General features: G+C 36.5%; 1 protein-coding gene across 4 annotated transcripts in view; it reads left to right on the forward strand.

The window, feature by feature from the left end:
• The window catches only part of GLRA3 (glycine receptor alpha 3), a 94,386-nt gene extending 80,621 nt beyond the window's left edge, over window positions 1–13,765 (forward strand). For 2 of the 4 annotated variants that reach the window (XM_030010690.2, XM_030010682.2), the window contains exons 8-10: window positions 2,196–2,342; window positions 7,478–7,597; window positions 11,448–13,765. In XM_030010690.2, the coding sequence (XP_029866550.1) occupies window positions 2,196–2,342; window positions 7,478–7,597; window positions 11,448–11,717 (537 nt within the window). In that variant the 3' untranslated portion in view covers window positions 11,718–13,765. Of the gene's footprint in view, window positions 1–2,195; window positions 2,343–4,316; window positions 7,441–7,477; window positions 7,598–11,447 lie in introns of those variants that run through there. The other 2 variants (XM_030010709.2, XM_030010699.2) reach the window with 2 other exon arrangements.
• The last annotated feature ends 10,253 nt before the right edge of the window (window positions 13,766–24,018 follow it).

The raw sequence follows: 24,018 nt of genomic DNA on the forward strand, positions 1-24,018 counted from the left end.
AAAGAATGGTTCGCTACACAATATAAATAGCTTAAAGTATAGTTCTATGATTAACTATTTACTTGTCATTGCTTTAAAATTTTCTTTTTCATTTTAAGGGTTATTCCTTGACCATCTTCATGGGCCATTGCAGTTAATGGAAATAAAATGTATACAACAAAAATACACAAAGTCCACTTCTGTATTATCACAGATTCATAGCATCATAGAATCATTTAGGTTGGAAAAGACCTTTAAGATCACTGAGTCCAACCATCATCCATGCCCACTAAACCACGTCCTGAAGTACCTCGTCTACGCGCTTTTTGAATACCTCCAGGGATGGTGACTCAACCACTTCCCTGGGCAGTCTGTTCCAATACCTGACAACCCTTTCAGTGAAGAAATTTTTCCTAATATCCAACCTAAATCTCCGTTGCTGCAACTTGAGGCCATTTCCTCTCATTCTATCTCCAGCCACCTGACAGAAGAGACCAACACCCACCTCGCTACAACCTCCTTTCAGGTAGTTGTAGAGAGCGATAAGGTCTCCCCTCAGCCTCCTTTTCTCCAGACTAAACAACCCCAGTTCCCTCAGCCGCTCCTCATAAGACTTGTGCTCCAGGCCCCTCACCAACTTGGTTGCCCTTCTCTGGACACGCTCCAGCACCTCAAGGTCTTTCCTGTAGTGAGGGGCCCAAAACTGAACACAGTACTCAAGGTGCGGCCTCACCAGTGCCCAGTACAGGGGAACAATCACCACCCTGCACCTGCTGACCACACTACTTCTGATGCAGGCCAGGATGCTGTTAGCCTTCTTGGCCACCTGGGCACACTGCTGGCTCATATTCAGCCGGCTGTCGACCAGCACCCCCAGGTCTTTTTCTGCCAGGCAGCTTTCCAGCCACTCTTCCCCAAGCCTGTAGTGCTGCATGGGATTGTTGTGACCAAATGCAGGACGTGGCACTTAGCCTTGTTGAACCTCATACAATTGGCCTTGGCCCATCGATCCAGCCTGTCCAGATCTCTCTGTAAAGCCTTCCTACCCTCGAGCAGATCAACATTCCTGTCTAACTTGGTGTCACCTGCAAACTTACTGAGGATGCCTTCGATCCCCTTGTCCAGATCATTAATAAAGATATTAAACAGAAACGGCCCCAATACTGAGACCTGGGGAACACCGCTTGTGACCTGCTGCCAATTGGATTTAACTCCATTCACCACAACCCTCTGGGCTCGTCCATCCAGCCAGTTTTTTACCAAGCGAAGAGTACACTTGTCTAAGCCATGAGCTGCCAAATAGTTTTAACATGGTATTTTTAGTTTGGCTAATTCAATTTTTTTCTAAGTAGATACCCCTAACAGAGGTGGCTGTGCTTTGTGCCTCAAATATGTGGATCTGAATGCATCCGAATGTAGTATCAACAGATAAGAAAATGGAATGCTATAAAAACTCAGAAAAGAGAGAATGTAAGAGGTTACCAAAGAGAGCTACAGATGTTTTTTGTCACAGTTTAGAGCCCTGAAGCTAGCTATGTTGCCTTATACGAAAAAGCTCTTGTAAATCTGCACACAGAGAGGGAACAGGCCCTACTTTCCTAGTTCAGATTATGTCCTGCAGCTGAGCTTGGCAATAAAGGATTGCAATGAGTTCATCTACTCTGTAATTGATTTTCAGTACTTCTGTGTCAAAATTACAGGACTAATTTGAACCTATATCTTTGATTTACCATGCCTATGTTAGCAGAGAATGAACATATCAGAGTTCTCCATCCATCTCCCTTCTTCTACCTAATTTCTATTCCAGGAACTCTAAATCAGATCCATTATAATACAGGAATTCCCACTGGTCCCACTATAAGCTATTCTCTGGTTCCTTAGTATCATTCACAGATCTCAGTGGGACAAATGAAGGAAGAGCATGTGCTTCTTGTGGATTTTTTGGTTTGTGATAAAATACACAGTACACTATGAGGAACTGTTAATGATGTAAACAGTAATCCCATTTTGTAAAAGACTCCATTTTTTAAAATAATATTTAATGCTTATAGATTGAATTATTGTCCCTCTTATTATCTAGCTTTCGTGTTAAGTTTTATTTGATAAGAGTAGTTTTGGGATGTGGAGATATTAATGCACTTACTCCTGACATGAAATACTAAACTTCACATCTGTGGTTTTAACATATTCAGTCTTCTACTCTATTCTCTCCATAGGTGTCATATGTCAAAGCGATTGACATCTGGATGGCTGTGTGTCTGCTCTTTGTATTTTCTGCACTTTTGGAGTACGCAGCTGTAAACTTTGTTTCAAGGCAGCATAAAGAACTTCTGCGATTCCGCCGCAAGAGGAAGAAGAACAAGGTAAAAATAACAGTATTCACAACTTTGAAAGAGAGTCTAAGATTGATTTATGCCAGGATATAGGGTTAATTTGGTAAACATACTGCAGCTTAAAGTGGCAATATAAATAAAATGGCAGCAGAGAATAAAATTCACTATAGGCAGAGGGTCACTACAAGGACTACGCACTGCATAAATCCAACTTGAATTCTCGTAAGAGGGATTAAGAGGGATTTAAATGAGGCATGGGCCATGTGGGAGCCATCTGCACAAGCATGAATTTCACTCTGTTAGAAGAGTTACATTATACTTCAGTGGATGAATGTTACTGATACTTGCAGCAGTTTGTGTACTACATTGAGATTCAACAAATAATGTTTCCTAATTTCATTCTAGTATTCAGTTCAAAGCCTTAACAGCTGTTTCATGTAAAATTTTTTCAATAGAAAAAATACTTATTCAATTAATATTATTTACTTTAAAAGGCTGAGAAGTTGGGTTTTTTCCTTCTGTCATGTTAATTTAGTGTAAATTGTTCATACAACTAGTAAGAAACTTTGATATAGCAATGGTTATTAATATTTATTTTATAGTTGAAGCTATCTAGACTACCAGTAAAATAAGTCACTGCCAATGTGCAAAGTCAAACAGCAAAAGCTACAGGTTTGAATTCTGAAGTCCAGTTAAATCAAGCAATAAGCAAATTTTCTTACAACAATATGTAACTCCTAATTCTGATTTTTCAAAGAGTAAATATTTCTCCAGCCTACTCATTAAATGAGTGCTCACCACTGATGTCATGCAGAGCCTTTCCACTGGGTATGTGGCTTTCAGTCACTATCTAGAATATTACTGTGGATGAAAGTCTGACCATAGCAACATGACTCAGTTCAGCCATCTTTTGTTCCTGAAGACTTACCTCTATTTACTGCTTACATCACAAGAAGCAGACATTTTACAGGTTGTTTCCCTTTTACTTAGAAGACACTGAATATCTGTAATGCTGTAAAGCCTACTTAAGCAGTCTCTGCTAGCAAGACTCCATGTTAATAGGCAGGATGAACAGTCAAATGAAAATGACATTTTCATACATTTGCCTGTTCCTGTGTGTCAAGTCCTAGACTTCTTCAGGTGCAGAAACTCATTTACTGTAGCCTAGAGGATGATTCAGACCGCATGTACCTGCTTTCAACATTTGTCCCTATGAAAAATGTGCTTTTTTCTTTTTGCTGACAGCAGCAGAAAAAACACTTTCTGAGACACACAGGAGGAAAGCAGAATTTTTGTGACAGGGTATTTGGTTTTGAAATATGGCAGCTCTCTGAAAGCTGCTTAAAGGTTTGGAATGGGGGGAATGGGACAGGCAGAGACAGATTACTGGACAGGGAGAAGGTGAGCCACGACAAATGCGTCATGTATCAAACAGCTGTGGTGAGTGAGATATTATGTGATTATACTTTAGTCCATTCTTTTTTTTCACCATGTATTATAGTGTCTTCTGGATCTCAGGCAAATTTACCATATTCAACTTTAGTGATATCTTTTCACTTCCTTAAATAGATGCCAATTATTAAAACAACAGGGTTAGAATCTGGCAGGTAATATTACCTTCCTTCCTCAGAATCAAACCAAATATCTTTCCAGCCCCCTTTTAGCAAGACTTCAGGCTCACCAAAGACACTTCTTCAGCAATCACAATCAATCAGATTTTAGCTTAGACGTATGTGAGGAAGGATATACAAAGCACTTCTAAGAGAAGACCACTTAACAAAAAAGTATGCACATGAATAGTCTCATTGACTTAAGTGTTTTGCTGGATGAGTGCTTGACATCATGGTATTTTTTAATTCACACGTAAAAGTCCTTATCCTAATTTTACACTTCATTAGACAGTCTTCTAGCTTCAGGTAGGTTGCCTGCTAGGTTCTCATAAAATTAGAGAATTAGACTTAGAGACTGCAGGGTCTGTAGTAACATATTAAGTATTCCCCTTAGATTTTGAAGGATGAAAACATGCATTTCAATGCTTTTCTTCATAACATACCCAGGTGAGGGTATTAACTATATTTGGGGGTATATGGCTTTCCCTTCCTCCCTATATCTGTATGTTTCATCATGAGACAGGTTTCTCAGCCTAAATTTACAAAAAAAAAATGCTTTGTTCCCATGCAAGGTTATGATTTTGAGAAATAGGTATTTTTCTGAAAAGATTAACTGAATGTTTCTTGACTGACTCCAATTCTATGTAAAGCTAGAGCTCCTGTCCAGACTTAGCCTTTGAGAATACACCTTCTCAAGCTCTAGAGAGAGCTCAGCTAATTGTTTCTCTCTTTCTCTGTTTTGTTAAACCATTCCTTGCCCAACAAGTGTACTAGATTTGAAATGTTACAGCAAGGAAATTTTATCTCTTAAAAAAAATTGGATCGCATCCTAAACCCTCTGGTATACAAATAATAAATGACATCTTATAGATGAAAGAAAGCAGTTAATAACTAGCCTTCCTTACCACAAATGTTATTTATTCACCACAATTTCTAACATGAAATGCAGGCACTAGGATCATAAGCCAAATTAACTTGTGTTTCCTTCCTCTTTTGTCTTTTTCAAAGTCAGTTACTATAGCTCATGATTATAAAGTTTTCTATGTGTTTTTTATCCCTTTGGACTAGGTCAAATAGCACTGGCTCTCCAAAATTACCTTGTATTGACTTTTAAAACTACCATGTATAAAGAGATATTCGTTTGACCACAAAGTCAAAAGACAAGAAAAGAAGTTAGGTTAAAAGTCTGCATTTAAAATAAACTTCAGGAGCTTGCTTGAACATTAAATCCTCTTTCTTTTCAAAGTGAAAACTGCTATTCTATTCAGTATTTATGTCCAAATAGATTAGAGTAATAGAGCAGTTAGGATAACTTATTAGACTTTTTTTCATCCTACATGCTTACCATCTTGGGATTTAACTAGGATTAGGTTAATTCCAACCGATGAATACAGAATTTTTTGGCACTGGCAATTTATCTGCAAGGGTACAGCAAAATCTGCAGTCATTCGTCAGTGTTGCAAAAATCCAAAAATAGATGGTTTTGGAAATATTTCATTTCAGATATATGTTGACAGAGGAGAACATGTATGAATAATATCTAATTGCAATAGGGTAGGTGAAGAATTTCCAAGGTCTATTTTCTTTGTAATTAAAAAGACATGCTTGTTGCAAGAAATATTTACTTTTACCAAGTAACCCTAGCAATGGTCAGATGATTGAATTTCAGTGCTGGAATGCCCTTGGGAGGTCAATGAATCCATTTTCCTGACCTAAGTCAGTGTCAGTTATACCTAATTCATCACAGTCATAAAAATTCCACAAGATCCCCTGCAATCTATTCCAATGGTTTAGAAAGTTTTTTTACTCATGCTTTTTTGGCCTCTCACAGCTTTTCTAGAAGGGGCCCAGAGAACAGACTGCTGCATTCCTTTATGTAGCCTTTTGCACATTTCCATTCAGCCTTCTTTAAATATTCCCAGTTGGTATAGTCTTCTTTTTTTGCTCATCCTCATTCCCCTTCCCTGGAAATTCTCCTAATAAGTCCATATAATTCCTCAAAACTGTGCTTGCAACATGATGCCTAACCAGTAGCAGTGAGAGCAGCTGACGGATCACATCATGCAAGTTATACACTTCTTTATCCAAGCCACTTTGCCATTTGCCTTTTTAACAACAGCATGGTATTAACCTGTATCAAGATTGTGACCTTCCATAACCCCCAGGTCTTTTTCCAGAACTACTGCAGAGCCATTCACTTTCCATCTTATGTTTGTGAAGCTGATTATTCCTGGCTAAATGTAGTACCTTGTATTTGCACCTACCGACTCTCCTTCTCTATTTTTCAGATTCTTTGTCCAAGTCATTGAATTAAATTTTAACTCTAAACATATCCTCAAACAAATTTGCAGGTTTTCCCAGATTGGAGTCTTTTATAAATTTAACCAAAACTATGGGTTATTCCTTCTCAATGCTGATTAAAAACACAGTAGAACTGAAATCTCTCTCTCAAAAAGCATATGATTGAACTTGGGTAAAACCCCTGCAGTAAACAAGTGTAGCAAACAAAATAAGAACTGCTGAGTTTTATGGAAAATTTTTTAAAATGTAATTATGTACAGGGCTGTATCAAGACATTTTGGCGTCCAAAGCTCATCTATCCTTGCCATTTTCCTTATGCTTTTTCCACCTACAGTCACTGCCTCTTTCTTACACCATCTAGTACACTTGCAGCCTCCCTTCCCAGACAACAGTAACAGCAGCATCAAAGGCAATACTTAGGTGTAACTGCACCCTCTGGCTACTGTTTTTATGCTTCTAAGTATGGACCTCACTAAATGATTCAAATAACTGAAAGACAAATTTCTTTTCAGAGGGCCAATCCACTTTGCACGGAATTAACAAATATTTTGAAGTGTCCAGGATTGTGTTATAAATACATTTATAACTAAAAACTGTTATTGCAATGTAATATGCAACCTACTCATTGCTGTTTTCCAATAGGCATCACAATAGGTATAGGAGATTTTTCAAAATGGGTCTCATTTCTTTATGATTACACAAATGGCATAATGAATTCTGAGAACAGGGGAATTTTGATTCCCAGTTTGAGACTTCATTTGGTAGTCAGTATATGATCCATAGTGCTTTGTCTCTGTCAGAGAAAGAAATCTGGCCAATGAACACAACCATTTCACAAATATTATATTACTAATGTGATGGAAACATTCCTTCAGAATGAATGAATATTAATTACTCATTTACAGTTAGACTCCTTTCAGTCCTGAAAGACAAAAGGAAAAAAATAGCAGAATTAGAAGTCATACAGAGATATTGAAATATATCTATGACCAGTGCTTTTTCTTAGTTGCATTCACACTGTAGAGGGAAAAATATTAACTGTGTATATATATTGAATAACACTTTGATTTTAGATTAGCTTTTAATATATTTAGTTTTCAGGAATAGTCAATCTTTTAATTCTATTTTCGAAAATCTAAAGATCACCATATCTTTAGTGAGGAAAATAGACATGCAAACTAGATTGTCTTTAATGGTAATCACACCTCTTTTCTTTTGTTTTCTTTTTGGCCAACCCATCCGTTTTGATGAAAGTATTTTGAGGGAGTTCTTGATGGAAATGAAATCAGTGAATCATTGCAGCATAGCAATGGCTTGAGATGTACAGGACCTATAGACGGGACTTTGCCTCAAATCTACAGTACAAATTTAAGGGTAAATTGTGAAGAAGATGTCCCATTTGTCATAATGTGATATCCAATCATTAACAGAGGCCCTGTCTTTTTGTCTGGAATAACATCTTCCCATGTGAACTCCATATACCTTCATTGCTACCTGTATGTGATGACGTGAAATGTTAATAAAGGTACCTGTCTTGTTAGTTCCGTAATCTATTTTGATCTTTTTATAATCTGGATTAAAACATAGTAATAAAATTTTACTCTCTGCAACTTCAAAGGAACAGTGACATTAGCTCAAGGAGAAATCAGTTGCTAACAGATCAGCATTTAAAACCAAGTTGGGTTTTGTGCAAAACAATTCAACAACACTTTTCTTCTCAAAAATGAACAGTAAAAAATATAGTGTTCAATTATCAAAGCATAGGCTTCAAATAAGTCTTCAAGCTGTTACCACAACCTACAGTCAAAAGGCTGTAGAGATATTTTCAACCCTTATGCATATTACTCCTCAAGAGAAATGTATTATTAAATATATGGACAGAAAACAGTGTAGTCACAGGGCCACAGAAACTGACAGCTTTATAATACTTTATAGCTAAGTATTTTGTAGAACAATGCTGATACAAAAATAAACTAATTGAAATAATTTCCCTCAGGCCTCCAGAGAATTCTAATTTTCTAAATAGAAATTATTATCTACATTTATTTCCTATATTTAATTACAGTAGTTTTAATACAGATGATAAAATATTTATATGTAAGTGTATGCAGAATAACTTTCAAATTGTTAATTCCAAAGCCATATGTGTGAAAAGCTCATTCATATTGAACTTTTTTAAAGTTCATTCATAATAAGATTTTAAAAGCTCTATCAAAAATCAATAAGAAATCATCATTTTCTTTTCTTTAGTGATGATCCACTAAACAAATGCACAAAAGACAAAAAAAAAAGCTTCCTTATTACATTTAAAAAAAAATTTTCAACCAAAATGCAGGACTTTTGGAGGAAGATTCACTGTTCCGATTCTCAACTGGGACATACAGTGTACTTCCATTAGATGTTTTCAACTGCTGTGGACTCGGACACGTGCATCATGAGAAATATTTCTAGTCAAAAAGAGGGACTGTAGCCAAGTCAGTTGATAAAACAAATGGGGTGTCACTAACATTTTATAAAAATGCATTCAAAAAAGCACTCAAAAGTTAATATCAATAACAACAATAACTGCATCTTTCCTACTGTGCAAGAGCACCTGCAGATATGAACCTGAGGCCAAATTAATGATTTTTCTGCATTATGAACCTGCTAGAAAACTTGCAGAACCACATTTTGGATATTCCAGCTGGTATCCCAGAAAAAAAAGTATGATGGTACCTGGCATGTTACAGTGCTCCAGAAGGTGCCCTTTCCTGCATATCCATTAGTCCTAGCACTTTGGTCTGACTTAGCAGGCTCCAGCCATTCTGCTTGCCCTCATGGAGACACCATGCAACAGAAATGCTAGACTCCTAGAAGGACTTCCACATCACTTCCTCAACAACAGGGAGCATTTCCACACAGCCTGCTCGCAGACTAAATTAGGGATGTCTGCAAGCAAAAAAAAAAAATCAGAGACCTGACCTTTAAAACTATTCTAGGGGATGTCTCAGTTCAGGTAAGCATCGAACAGAGACAGTAAAGTCTTAGTATACTGTGCCTCATCCCGAAATCATAACCAGCTGAAAGCTGCTAATCAGAAGAATTATTTTATTATCTTTTTGAGCTTGTGCAATCATAAGCATTACTGTCTGGAGAAGCATGAAAAGATTTAAACCCTGAATTGTACGTATAGAGGTGTTTAAATGGCAAGTTTAGTGTAAGTTCTCACAGTCCATGTATTTGTAACTTCTGTTAACTGGAATACTACACTACAACTCTTCTGGAATACAACCACTATAAAGATGTTATTTCCCATTCTTTTCTGACAGGAGAGGAACACTACTGTAGTAATTAGGTCTTTGTTTTATCACGTCATCAGATAATGATCCTATCATTTTGTATTTCTGTTATTCATTTCCATATTGAAGTCAGTCAGTGATTCTTCCTCCTCCTTTTCTTTCATGTTAATTTTTCCTTATTTTTTTGTTTTTATAGGAGAATTCTAATACAGATTTGAAGTAGAATAGTTTCAGTGAACTATATTAGTCTGTAAGTTTATTCAATTTACATATATGAGAAAGTGTTGCAGTTGGGTGATAACTACAGCTGTTGGGTGATAACTACAGCTCTGCCAGATGCTCATGCTGATTGCCAAATAATTCACTTCAAACTTAGTAACTGATCTGCATTCTTTTGTACATAACTTATTCAACTAATATTGATAACAAATATGATTGGAATTTTTTTAAACAAAGTAATTAACAATGGTTCTTCCAGCAAGTATTACTTAATCAAAACTTTAAATATGTTTAAAATTAATTCTCTATTCCAAAACATTTTCAGATTTTCCAAATGTGACAGGCATTTTCAAAATGCAAAATTTGGAAGTCTGGATTTAAACTGTGTTCATTGAGAAATTACATGTCTATAAAGTAAGAGGTTTAAATAAAACAAAAATATTTCAGAATTACTTAACTAAAACCCTAATTATTTGACTTGCTCTGGTAAATAAATTTTTTTACCCTTTTATTTTAATTTGAGCTAGGAAGAGCTTCAAAACATCAAAAATGCTCTTATAAAAGGAAAATTGACTGCTGCTCAATTCTTTTTTTAATACTTATGGAAAATATTTTCCAAAATACTTATTTAAGAAATAACATATACATAATGCTTTGTCATACTTCATAAAAGTCTAGAATCCTAAAGCAGCTAGGCTAAATTAGACATGAAAAATAGGAAATCCTGAATTTAAAATCAGTATTAAAAAAATTGTAAATGCCATCTAAATCACATGGCTATCCTTGAGTAGCATATATAGTGAAGGAATACACTAGAATATATTTCCGAACCAAATTTGGCCCTTGCTTCACAGTCTATGTATCATTTATTTGCCTGCATTTGTACCTCCTTTATTACTTGAGAATACCTATAACCAGATAAAGAGAAGTGCAAAATGTGTCTCCAGACAGAAGCCACATTCTTGAAACACATGCTATGAAAATATGTATATCTTCAGACCTTCTACTTCTGTTTCTGTGCACAGGATTAAAAACCATTTTCTCTTATACCACCCTGAATTCAGAATGTCTTTGCCAGTTTACCTCTGAATTGACAGAAGAATGAGTCAGAATTAAAATCTGGCCTTTAGCTTTCATTCACTTTTATTTTAAACTAAGACACTTTACATACTATTCTCTTTATCTGATGTATTCACAGGGAACAGCAGAAATAAGGCATACAGATAAGATTAACTAAATATGCAATGACCAGATAGAATTCTCACTAATATAACTAACATGAACATCATTAGTGCTTGTATGATGAGTATCTCTAGGGGCCAGGATCCCATTCTGTTAAGCAACGTACGGAGTTAATGGCTATTGTCTAAAAGACCGGTGTGAAGTCTGCCCAGTTGAAGACTGTGGATATTTACTGTAAATGGGGAAAATTAAACCAAATCAGAAGTTGTGTGCCTCATTGCCGCTAGTCTACTAAGCTTTCTCTTGTCTCTAAATAGATTACAGAATCTATAAACAAATAGGAAAACTTTGTGCTTGTTAAAGCTGCTGCAATATTTTTGACAGGCACTGATAGGGCTGAAATTTCAACCAGCTAAGATAAACTGTGGATTCAAGAAGTCACTGAGGTAATGGTGCAATACTTGCTATTTAGCAGCTGGTAAGATTTCTGTAAATAAAAAAAAAAAATTCTTGCTTTTTTTCTTTTTTTTTCTTTTTTTCAACAGGATGATGATGTAAGGGAAAGTCAGTTTAGCTTTACAGCATATGGAATGGGCCCGTGTCTGCAAGCAAAAGATGGAGTGACACAAAAGGGGCCAAATAATCCTGTTCAAGCTGCACCAAAAAGTCCTGATGAGATGAGAAAGGTATTCATTGACCGGGCCAAGAAGATAGACACAATATCCAGAGCTTGTTTCCCATTAGCCTTTCTGATTTTCAATATTTTTTACTGGGTAATTTACAAAATCATCAGGCATGAGGACATTCACCAATAACAAGAGTAAGGCTTGTAGTACATACAGATCTGGCTGCCATGTTCAACAGGAGGCTTTTTGTTAAAAATGCACATCGGAGGAGTGATTGGGAGAGTTAAAAGCATTGAGGGGGGGAAGATCCTGCATGGCCTGCAATGCCCAGTCACAGTGGAATGGACTGAATAACACCCAGAGGAGATACATCTGCTATTGCAAACTTTCAGTGTCAAACTAAATATTAACAACTTTTTCATTGTAAATCACTCTCTACTGAAGCTTTACTGCCAAGTATTTATACATACTGTTACATAGTGGTATAATTGTACAGTATTCTTTGATGTTCTTTGACTGTTTTTAATTCTGGTGCGTTTTTAATAAAAAAAAAGTATCCAAAATACCCTAGGTAAATCCCACAGTATTACAGAATAGATTAGTATTTTTAACTTTTATTTTAATTTTACAAGATAATGACAAATTACTGATTTGAGATTACAGTTTTAAGGATTTTTTCTTGTCTTAAGGACAGTACCTGTGGTTTTGCAGTGAGCACGTCTGACACATTTAATTTATATAATTTATTCAATGTACTTCATGTTACTGTTCTCCTGGAAGTTGTATGTTGAAATAATCTCAGACAGCACAGGGTATCTACAGCCTAATAGTCTGCATATCACATGGGAAATATATTAAAATTTGTGAAGTATTGATCCTGCAAAGGATGTTTTTTTCTTTTAATTACCTACACTTTAATAATCAAAACGTATAATATTTTTTAATCTTTTTTATATTTTTGAAGGGGTTTTTTTTCTCAACTGATAAAACTCACACAGCTTGTGAGATAGACAAACTACAAAATATTGCAATGCTTCATTTTGATTCAATGCAAAGAGATCTTGGACCAAAACTAAAAGCAAATAGTCAACTGCTTCACTGAAATATTTCGAGGATAAGTACAGCTGTGTTTATGCACACTTATCTCCTACGTGTTACATAAATACAGGAAGTTAAATTTATGAGCATATCAAGTTTTCTGACTCATTCTTTGAAGTACATTGATATGACTTAGATACTGGTTAAGAAGCACTTCACAGCCTTAGAAAAACATGCAGCTCTTTTAAAACATGAAAAAGGATCTGGATGGTCCTTTACATTTATTATACTTCACATTAATAAATAGGAGAACAACTATTAAAACTCTTAGAGAGATTTTCCCTGTTTAGGATTAAATAAATTATACTAGTCGCTTCTTTGAATTGTAACACAATAGATCACATCTATGGCCTAGCTTGTAGGCAAGAGTGTTTACTTTTGCCAATCCTGTCTCTTGAAAAACAAAAACATGCTAAGATATGGAACTCTGACATTTAGATTTACTAGATATTTTAAGTCCAGTAGCTGAGGCTGTTTCTCATTGCAAAATATTTTTCTTTTTAACATGTTTTAAATTTTTGGTTTGTTGTTGCTCAGAATGTGTATACAAAAGCAAAATCAGCTGGAGGCAAACATCTGGTGCACTGCCAAAGGCACGGTGCTTATGAAGCAACAGAAGCAACGTAACTCTGCACTGAGGATTATAGCATAGCAACCTTGGGTTTGGTTGGGTTTGTTGTCATTTTCCTCCAAGGATTAGTTAGAGAAATTCTGAAATAGTAGTTCTCAGATTTGGTTCATCTGTGTCAGAAAGAAGCTGTATAATCCTCCTTTACTTTAAAACAGTATTATTTTTTCAGAGTTTTGCTTCATGTGTGATCTGAAATGAATTCAATTCACTTTAAACAATCATTGTTTGCTGAGGTTATGTCGTGGTTTTGTTGATTTCTTTATGTGCATGTTCCAAAAAATCCTATTCACTTATGAAGGTGCTCACCTGTGTGAAGGAGTATCATGAACTAATGGCTGGCATTTCAGTTGGATTATATTCATCTCTCCCAAACTTATCATTAGCTGTATTGTATGAAAAGGGATGTTAACTTGCTTCTGTTATCAGTAAAGTCAACAGTATTTTGTTTAAGGACTGTTTGAAGTACTGGATCCATAACCAAGAGGCAATCATAAAAAATTACATTATCTTTCTGGCTCATCTCTCTTCTTTCCTTCTAAAATAGCTTTCTTGCATTCAATAAAGAATTCTTAACTGAAGGGGTAAGTGCATAAAAAAATGATGGCTAGATCAGAATAACTCCTAGTTATTCTAGTTTATAACACTTGAGTACCTGGTTCATATTGCCTCTTTCCCAATCATTCAATAGTCTGTTGCTCTTGCACATGTAGTACTACCTTGTTTTGAAAACATTAACAAATTTGAGTCATGCAGAGTTAAACAAATTTAGCCCTAATTTCTTTCTTCACTCTAAGGCAGAAAAGCTCTATGCTCTCAAATAAAGAAATCAGACAAGAAATCTGATAAAGGAGAGATTAGATTACAACACTGGCAAAATGTAACAGGGAGTTAGAAGGAATGTAAATTGTTAAGCAAAAAAGACAAGTTCTTTCATTCATATGTGAACCTATTACCTCAGTGAGGGGGAGGAACCCTTGTGCCACATTTCTCTTGGACTAGAGGTATGCTAATCCAAGGAAAAGTTACAGCATATAGCATATATAAAATAAAAAGCATAGATCTACATTCTAATTCTTTTCTGACCTCCCTAATGGATTGTTACCTATATGTTCTATTTAAAATAAGTGAGATCTATAGATTTAATGACTGGACCTAGTGTCTAGTGTTGCCTCTCAGGATGCATCTCTTCAGCCATGCATTATGGTGAGAGAGAAGAGGGTCTCAGACCTGGCTGATGGAAGGTATATCCCTTCCTCTATGTAGTTATATTGCTGTTTCATAGGCCGTTACATTGGGAAGTTGAGCATACTCTACTTTTATACAGAAAATTTACATATAATGCGCAGTCTTCTAACAGAGCATATTGAAAATGAAGAGAATTAAATATGTTTAAAACATCATTATGAAAACTCTACAGTCTTGCTGGAACATTTTTTATTTAGCAATCCATTAATAACAAAAGTATTTCAAACAGAGGGGAAAAGTAAAAAATGGTTCAGTGATGATGGTTTCAAATGAACGTAACATTCGGCATGTCATTCTGCTGCCCTCAGGTAAGTAAAGATTTTCTGTTTCAATGTAATGGAACCAAGATCTCTCCTGAACTGATGGTTTTCTGTGTTTTTACTGGAACCATAACATAACATTTGCCAAGGTAACAGAAGCCTCTGCAGTCCACTAAATAATGTGTTTTTCAAAAGAAAGCAGAATGTAAAATTAAAATTCCATCTAGATTCTTCCTGAATGACTTAGTGTAAAGTCACACAGTGAAGAAAGAGAGAAATGTCATTTGAGGTGATAAGAAATTTCAAGGCACAAATGCCTGCTATTCACCACTGACAAGGAGAAAAGTCCAAAAATGCCAGCAGGCATGCCAGCCCTCTGTACAAAGCTAGAATCAACAGCTACTGTCATCAGCTAAGATTAGTGTGGGAGATGATTCTTTTGTAACTGTATAATGAAGTAGCAGGCAATAACATGAAGAAGATGCAAGAATTGAAATGTACTCTGCAGTATTTATCAGACTGCGCTATTTACGCTACAGTCCTGTGGAAGAGGCAGTGGAGAGGCAGAAAAACAATCATCAAGAAAATAAGTTTGAGGCAGATGTTACTTAGCAGGGCTTCTCCTTGTCGTGGTTTAACCCCAGCCAGCAACTAAGCACCACGCAGCCACTCACTCACTCCCATCCCCCACCCAGTGGGATGGGGGAGAAAATTGGGAAAAGAAGTAAAACTCGTGGGTTGAGATAAGAACGGTTTAATAGAACAGAAAAGAAGAAACTAATAATGATAATGATAACACTAATAAAATGACAACAATAATAATAAAAGGATTGGGCTATACAAATGATGCACAGTGCAATTGCTCACCACCCACCGATTGACACCCAGTTAGTCCCCAAGCAGTGATCCCCCTGCCCCCACTCCCCCAGTTTACACACTAAATGTGGTGTCACATGATATGGAATACCCCGTTGGCCACTTTGGGTCAGTTGACCTGGCTGTGTCCCATCCCAACTTGTGCCCCTCCAGCTTTCTCGCTGGCCGGGCATGAGAAGCTGAAAAACTCTTGACTTAGTCTAAAGACTACTCAGCAACAACTGAAGACATCAGTGTTATCAACATTCTTCTCATACCTAACTCAAAAACATAGCACAGTACCAGCTACTAGGAAGACAATTAACTCTATCCCAGCTGAAAGCAGGACACTCCTACATCTAAAAAAGACCTCGTTCATTAGGCTGAAGTACATAGGTACCTCACCTCACTATCACAGAACCTGGGCTCTGCAGAGTACAGGTCCTTAGCAAAGCCACACAAGAAGGCTTCTTGTAAGCACAACCCCTATGTGACAGGCTAATGCAGCTTTGCCCCAAGTCATCATTCACCATAGGTGCAGACTCTGTGCTGCTCAGGTCATGTTTTTGTGGTCTCTGTAGACCAGCCCTATACTTCAAAAATAAAATACTGGCACTAGAAGATCATTGCAATACAATGAAAATAGAGGGAGGAACTGTAGGATCTGGAGGAATACTCCAGTAGCACAGAGACCAAAGAGCTGACACAGTCACCATAAAGGGGAAAGAAGGAAGCATGAGGCATCCTTACCACTTTTCCCCATCCCCCAATATCCGCTCCACAGGTACACTTGTTCAGGTAGAAGCAGTAGCTGCAGAGGGAAACAATTTATGTCAACTACTGCAAAGTATATATTCTCTTGGGACAGTAGTTTCTACCTGTGCAGAGAGACAATTGACTTCCACACCCTCTGCTTTCTTAGTGGAAAGAGAAGGGAAGCAGGAAGGTACAGGATGAAACGTATGGGCTGTACATAGCATAAGAGGGACCACAGGGAGAGAGAAAGCCAAAAGCAGAGTCTGGAACCTCTCATATGACTGTCTTTTCTTTCTGCACTAAAGAGAGAGATGTGGCCAAATCCATGTCATCCCTCGTAAGGCCAAAAACTTCAGGACCTTGAGAGAGGATAAGAAAGGTCCCTTAGAGGTGCAGTAGATATACTGAACTGCCACAGCACCAAACTCCTGCTTAAATTCTGAATAGCAAAATGCACTTTATTTTTAAAACAGTATTCAAATATCAACAAAATAGGCTTGCATGGTTAGAGGGCTGGCTTTTTTTCTCTATAATGTTGATAAACTAGAGGAGGCTTGAAGGAGAAAGGGAAGAAGGTATACTAGTGTTTTACTATTTAGAATTTAGCTATTTTAACACCAAAATAAAGCACATTCTACTTTCAAGGAGTTTTGAGAGCAAACACTATTATTTAAGCAGGTAAGTGGAATTCAGGAAGAACACGGGATTTAATTATTCTTTCAGCTCCATCATATATTGGTTTTCTTTGGATTCTCTTTATTAAGTTTGTTCCAAAACCTTTTCATAGTCTGCTTTATAAAGAATCCTTTGTGATGTGTGAGAGATGATTCTGTTTACTCACTAGAAAGACTTATATTTAGGTGATTTAGATGTGCACTTTACATTTAAGGAGTAAGGTATTGCTTCCACTTTGTACTATAACCCCTTACAAAACTGTAGGTTGATAATGTAGATAAAAATAGAATATAATAAAGTGTATAAAACCTTATATTTTTAACAGTAGGGAAAGATAAAAAGTCTTCCTTAACCATTAAAAAAAAGTATTATTTTTAGCAATAAATTTATATTAGATGGAAATTACTTTATTTATACAGTTCCCAGCCCAAGTTGAGATGGTTGGTTGCAAAAGATAGATGTACTTTATGTGCAGCTTCTGCTCTTATTTGAGCTGTCATAGGAATTAATCTAATGCAACAGAGCAGAATTTGGCCTTAAACTGTGAAACTGCTGAATGAGCTATTAATTCTTACAGTATGCCTGCGAGGTAGTAAAATAACTTTATCCACATCTTACTGTATAATCATATGGTTATTTAGATGAGGACAATATCAGATCATCATGGCTTTTTTCCTTTTTGAGACAACTGAGAAGAAAAATATAAATCACAAACAAAACTACTTGTTAATAATAAAATGGGTATCCCATTTTGGAGTGGTTATGGAAAAGGTGCCTTCAGGCAACACGCATCACCTACAGTAGTTACTGAAATTCTATCAGTTTGGAAGGCTTGTGGAAGCAGGTTAGATTGCTAGAAGCAGTGGGTTAAATGCCAGAAAAATGTTGGCTCGTCCTGTATTCTTGACATTCTTGAATATTACCGCACTTCTTCACTTTCATCTTCGTGAAATATGCAAGAAACATTTCTTATGTTTGTATTTTATTGTATGACAGAGTGATGTTAACAGATGAAATGGACTAAAGTAGCTACTGGTGTTCCATGAATGTGTAATTGTGAGCTGTATAAACAGAAATTGTGCCATAAGCTTTTGACATAAAGGTTTAACATAATATACAGTATTTTGTGTGTTAGTGATCCCAGCTTTTTAAAGGCTACAGCAAGAAAAAAGAAAAAAAAATTAATATGATAGTATATTAATAATTTGTCTGTGAGTTTTCAAAATAGTCTCCTGTGAATTCTGTCTGATGGCAATTTCATCTCGAAGTACTTACTTTTTGGTAAAACTCTGTAAATGTGTTGTGCATGGATTTGATTAAATTCCTTTTTATTGTATTACAGTATCATATTGCACTTAAACTGACATTCTCTGCACACAGAAGTGTTAAAATATGTGACATTTATGGTGTCAGTCATGTCATTGTAGATATTTTATTAAAAAAATAAACTTACCTTTTTTCAGAAATGGTGTAATTATTTTTATGATATTTTAGGCAATGAGCTTAAAGTCACAGGAGAGACTATCAACACCATTGGAAAAAAGGATGAAACCCTCAGCAGTAGTTAAAGTGCATTACTATGAAATATTTCAGGAGTGAAAACTTGAGAGAAAAGGAATGGAGTGCCTTCAATTGTTATATTATTCAGATTAAGCTTCAAAACAATTTAACTGCATTAATGAAAAATACAAAGACGTGTTTTCAAGAAGCATGCTGGAGGATGGCAGGCACTGAATTAGGAGTCTGATCTTCCAAGGATTCCTTTACAGTGAGTGGACAGAAAGAGATGTCTCCAGAAGACAGGTGGAGGATGGGCTCCAGTTCTGAAAAAAGCTCATTCTGAAAACTCAGGAAAGTTATCTTGATAAAAGCCTATTGAAATAAGTACAGCCACTCCAAAATAGTCCTGCTGATCTTATGATCAAAAAGGCAAAGAATTTCACTTGAAACAAATAGCCTTATGGAAGCTTTATAGATCTGTGGGCCCTCCTAAGTACTCAATAGAAAAATCATTTCAAGAAAACTGAAGTGAAGGTAGCAAGTAAGAAGTCCTTTGAGAACAGTCTAAATTCTGCTAATCTGATTACAGCAGTGTTAATATGCTTATAAAGAGCATACAGAATGGTCATCTCAGTAACAGCTTCATGTCAATGTGATGCTATTTAGGTTAGAAACCTTTAGCAGTCTCAGCACAGATGCCTTGCGTTCCCTGCCCCCATATGCCAAAGAGCAACATCAGTTCATTCCTTTCAACTTGCTTTTCACGTCGATGGGATACAAATACAAGAACTTGGCCATATTTGCAAATGAAGTATTTCCATTATCTGTTGCTAATCATTCAGTTCAGTAATGTATGGCTTGGAGCTTTATGAAATGGAAATTTCTTAAAAGAACAGCCAAATGTAACAAGAGCACCAGTGGAATCTGAGCAGAAATCCTGAGCATGCCCTCATAGAGCCCACAGAACCATGTGGTCACACCCCTGCTATTTATGACAGCTATTGTTCCAGCAGGTCTATACCATCTTGAGTTCCCAAGAGCAAAGCATAACTGGTACCTCTGGCCTTCTTCAGGTATGTTCACAAGCAACAATGTCATGAAATGACTTCAGCAGCAAATGTTTTCATACTGAGCTGCACAGTTCCTAGAGCATGAAAACTGCAAAAACGCTGTACCAGGTGTGCAACAAGCAATCAAACAAGAAAGTAAGAGCCAGGTAATGTGACCCAAGAGTCACAGAAAAAAGAAGTAACAGATCTTAAAAAGATCAATATGTGATTATGTTGCATAAACTGTACAGCCCTTTCAACATAGAATTCTGGAAAAACAGATATCAGATATCCTCTTTTTCATGTTTGCATATATAGCTACCTAATTATTTAAAAAATGAAATAAAGATTTAATTCCATGTGGTCCATGCAGTGGATTTTGTTTCTAGTATCCTACTTTCTATACACTAGCAGGATCTGAGAACATTTTTTTCTAAATAAGACACAAGCATGTAAATTTAAAACCCTGGACAGCAATCCACCAAAGTCACACAACTAGAATTACAGGGAAAATTTCATTTTGGAAATAAATGAAACTTTTTCAAAATTTGAATAATATACTTCCAAACCTTTAATAAACAATTAAATATTTTACATATATTTTTTCATTGACAAAAATTAGATATTTCAACATTTACTTCAAAGACTCACAAAGTCACAGAATGGTTGAGGTTGGAAGGGACCTCTGGAGGTCATCTTGTCCAAAACCCCTGCTCAAGCAGAGCCACCTAGAGCCACTTGCCTAGGACCATGTTTGTACAACTTTTGAATATCTCCAAGGATGGAAACTCCACAGCCTCTGTGGGCAACCTGTGCCAGTTCTCAGTCACCCTCAGAGTAAAAAAGTGTTTTCTGATATTCAGAGGGAACCTCCTGTGTTTCAGTTCGCGCCCATTGCCTCTTGTCTTGTCACTGGGCACCACTGAAAAGAGCCTGGCTCCATCTTCTTTACACCCTCCACCCAATTTCTTAGACAAATTGATGAGATCCCCCAGAACTGGCCACAATACTCCAGGTGTGGTCCTACCAGTGCTGAGTAGAGGGGAAGGATCACCACCCTTGACCTGCTGGCAACACGCTTAATGCAGCCAAGGATACCATTAGTCTTCTTTGCTGCAAGGCCACATTGCTGGCTTATGTTCAACCTGGTGCCCACAGGACTCTCAGGTCCTTTTCTGCACACCTGCTTACCAACTGGTTGTCCCCCAGCATACACTGGTACATGGGGTTGTTGTTCCCCCAGTGCTGGAATTTGCACTTTCCCTCACAATACTGAAAAAATTTTCTTGTAATGTTAGCCTCTATTTAAGTAATCTGGTTTTAAAACTTCTACTGAGGTAAAGAGCTCAGCCTGAAACCCACTTATGTCATGTTTTAATTCCTTTCTTAACAAGCCAAATAACACACCTGACCTGCCTTGAAAACCAGCATGTTACTTTGGATATGTTTAGTTATTCTCATTAGGCATGTTCAGTAGGTATAGAAGACACTCAGACAGTTGTTTTTAAGAGCACATGATAGTGCAGCTTGTTTGCCATTGCATGAAGTACGAGTAAACCTCATGTAGATCTATCAGATCAGAATAAGCCCACACATTATTAGAATTTGGCTGAACTTATTTAAAGTAGGACGATATTGGAAATTCTTACAAATTTCAATCATACTTGTTTGCATTATAAACGAAACAGGTTTCCCTCCCCATCCATTCCTTGTTTCATTGTAGCAATAGCATCTCAGGAAAGTATAAATTATACCACAAGATGGCTCCCTCTCATACGAATTGAGGGATGTCATGGTTGTCTGCATTTTGTTCAAGGAGATAAACTTTAGCAAAATGCATTTTTCCTGTAGAAACTCCATGCACTGACATTCATTATTAAAAAGGAAAATTATAAAGCATAAGCACTATTCATGCTACAAATCACACTTCATTTTGAAAGCGATGGAAATGCTTTGAGGTGATGGTGTCTTAGAAATAAAAATAGCTGAGACGTTAATTTATTAGGAACAAAACCCAAGGGTTTATGTCTAAATACACATATGAAAATGTAAAGGTTTGTGTACCTGAATATTTTATTAAATAAAAATGGCATTTTAAAACAGAAACCAATAATTTACTTTTTTTGGGTATCTGTTGACTGTCAAATACTTATTGCTACAGATACGATTTTGTCCAATAGAAAATGAATGGCTAACCAAGTTTTAAAGAAGTGTTTAAAAAAATAAAGAGGAAATAAAAAATTTACGCTCTGCTCTCAGATCTGCTAAAATTAGAAGGTCTTTGGAGTAGTTTCCTCATATTAAGGATGCCTTCAGAGCAAAGTTACAGGTACAGGTACAAATACATCAGTTATTAGTTATACACAACAGCTATTCCACTTATTAACAACATGTATCCTGTTACGTTGTAATAAATGCAAAGAAGGAAGCATGTATAGCTTTCACTGAGGAATATATAACTTCATATTATCTCATATCTAAGATGAGGTGAGCACATACACTTCAGCAACGTAAACAGTGTAAATCTGTAACTCAGTCTGCCTTGTGATAGCTTGTTGTGTCACCACCCTTTCTTTCCTAGCAGACTTCACCCCTTTACACATTCACTGAACAAATATGGAAACAGCAGTAAAAGCACCCCAAACTTTGATCTGAAATGATACTAAGGGTATCATTATAGATATATACTACAGAATAGTTGCAGACTAGAATAGATACTATGGTGTACCACTAATATCCATTTACTCTTTGTCCTTAATTTCTCAAGAGAGTACAACGCATATTCTCTTTCATGATTTAGATGCTAGTTAAATGAGACCACAATGAAGACTATTAATTTTGAATCTAATACTAGTTAATAAATTAGTTAAAGAATGTTACATTTAAGGTTCATAGCAGTATTTACAACTTAAATATCAATGAGTATTGTCTTTGTTGTACTCTTCTTTCCCCAGGCTTTGCAGGCTCTCCTGAATGATGACTCAACTGAATTACTTTGACTTAACAGTCAGCTGCTTTATATTTAACTGCACTGCCAATAAAAGAAGCTCAGTAAAAATAAAACAAGAAGAGCATATCTCAGTTCAACAGGAAATCTTTCAATTTCATACAAATGTGGTCAGAGTTAATACAGAAACAATTTTATACCAACACACGGTTTTGAGAAAATAAGTTAAAAACACTTTCAAAAGTGTCCTATCCCTTTTTCAGTAGCCTCAGATTTACTTAAGGTTTCTAAGTAGCCAAAAAAAAAAACCTTTAATTTTGTTATTGCAGATATATGAGACCAAGCAACTTTGTGAATAGTTTTGAAGCAGCACAAAAGCAGCTTCTAGGTGAGGAAACAGGGAAGAGGTAATAGGTCTTTCTTCTCTCTTTCCCTTTCTCTGTCTTTTCTTCCCAATAGCTTTGTATCTCACAGCAAATCTGATCATCTGGGAGACTAGGACATTCTTGGAGGACTTTGCTCCATAGTTGCAGTGCAAGATAACATTGGTTCAAGTCCAACCTGGGCTACTGGTTGTGGCAGGAGTAGTTCAGTGTTCAGGTAGAGTTCTGATGGTATAAGACGACCCCTTTCTGAGACCTCATTGCATCTGACCTGAGTTGATTTCACCCCTGCATTAATTCTTTTATTCCTTAATGACACCTTCAGAATGCTGCTTTCATTTGAGAGGTAGTACATTCCAACACTGCATCTGACATAGAGCTAAGTGTGTTGAACTGGTTTGTTATCCCTGCTCCCCTTCCAATTATTTCTCCCCTCTGATTAGCATCAACATTTGACACAGCTGCTCCACTTGTAGAACAGTCGCATTGTCTTTCAGATTATCAGACTTCTAATACTTCATTTTTACCTACAATTCTCATGCTTGTGTTCCCACTCTGGCTCCCCCTCTAAGTGAAAGTATGGACCCAGCTTTACATGAAAATCTGTCCTCTTCCCTGACACCCCAGGCAATCACTTGGGATAAGAGTTACAAGAAAATTCAGGTACTTAGATGCCTTTCTCACCTCTTTCCTTCCTTTACTACCTAATCCTGGAAAAAGCTCAAGCCCAGTTTTCAGTATTAGCATGTCCAAGTTACCTAAAGTCTTCTATAAGCACCTTCTTCACTACACACTTTTAAAGTATCAAACCTATGTCTAAATCCTAACAGAATTTACAAAATTGATTTATTCCTTCCTCCTGAGGGGTGCAGTTCCTTTGGGATGCCCAAAGGGACTACTGGACAACCTCTGTAAACACTCCGAAAATCTTATACATTGCCTTTTCCTGTCCACCCTCATAGTGCCTCCTGGACCTGTACTAGCTCTCATCCAACCATATCACATTCTCCAATATTTATGAGATGGCTACAGGGTAATTCCAAGGTACAGACAGTGTTTGCTCATCTGTGAATTTTACAAGGTTACTTAAT

Source organism: Aquila chrysaetos, chromosome 1, assembly GCF_900496995.4.
Source record: "Aquila chrysaetos chrysaetos chromosome 1, bAquChr1.4, whole genome shotgun sequence".
NCBI lineage: Eukaryota > Metazoa > Chordata > Aves > Accipitriformes > Accipitridae > Aquila > Aquila chrysaetos.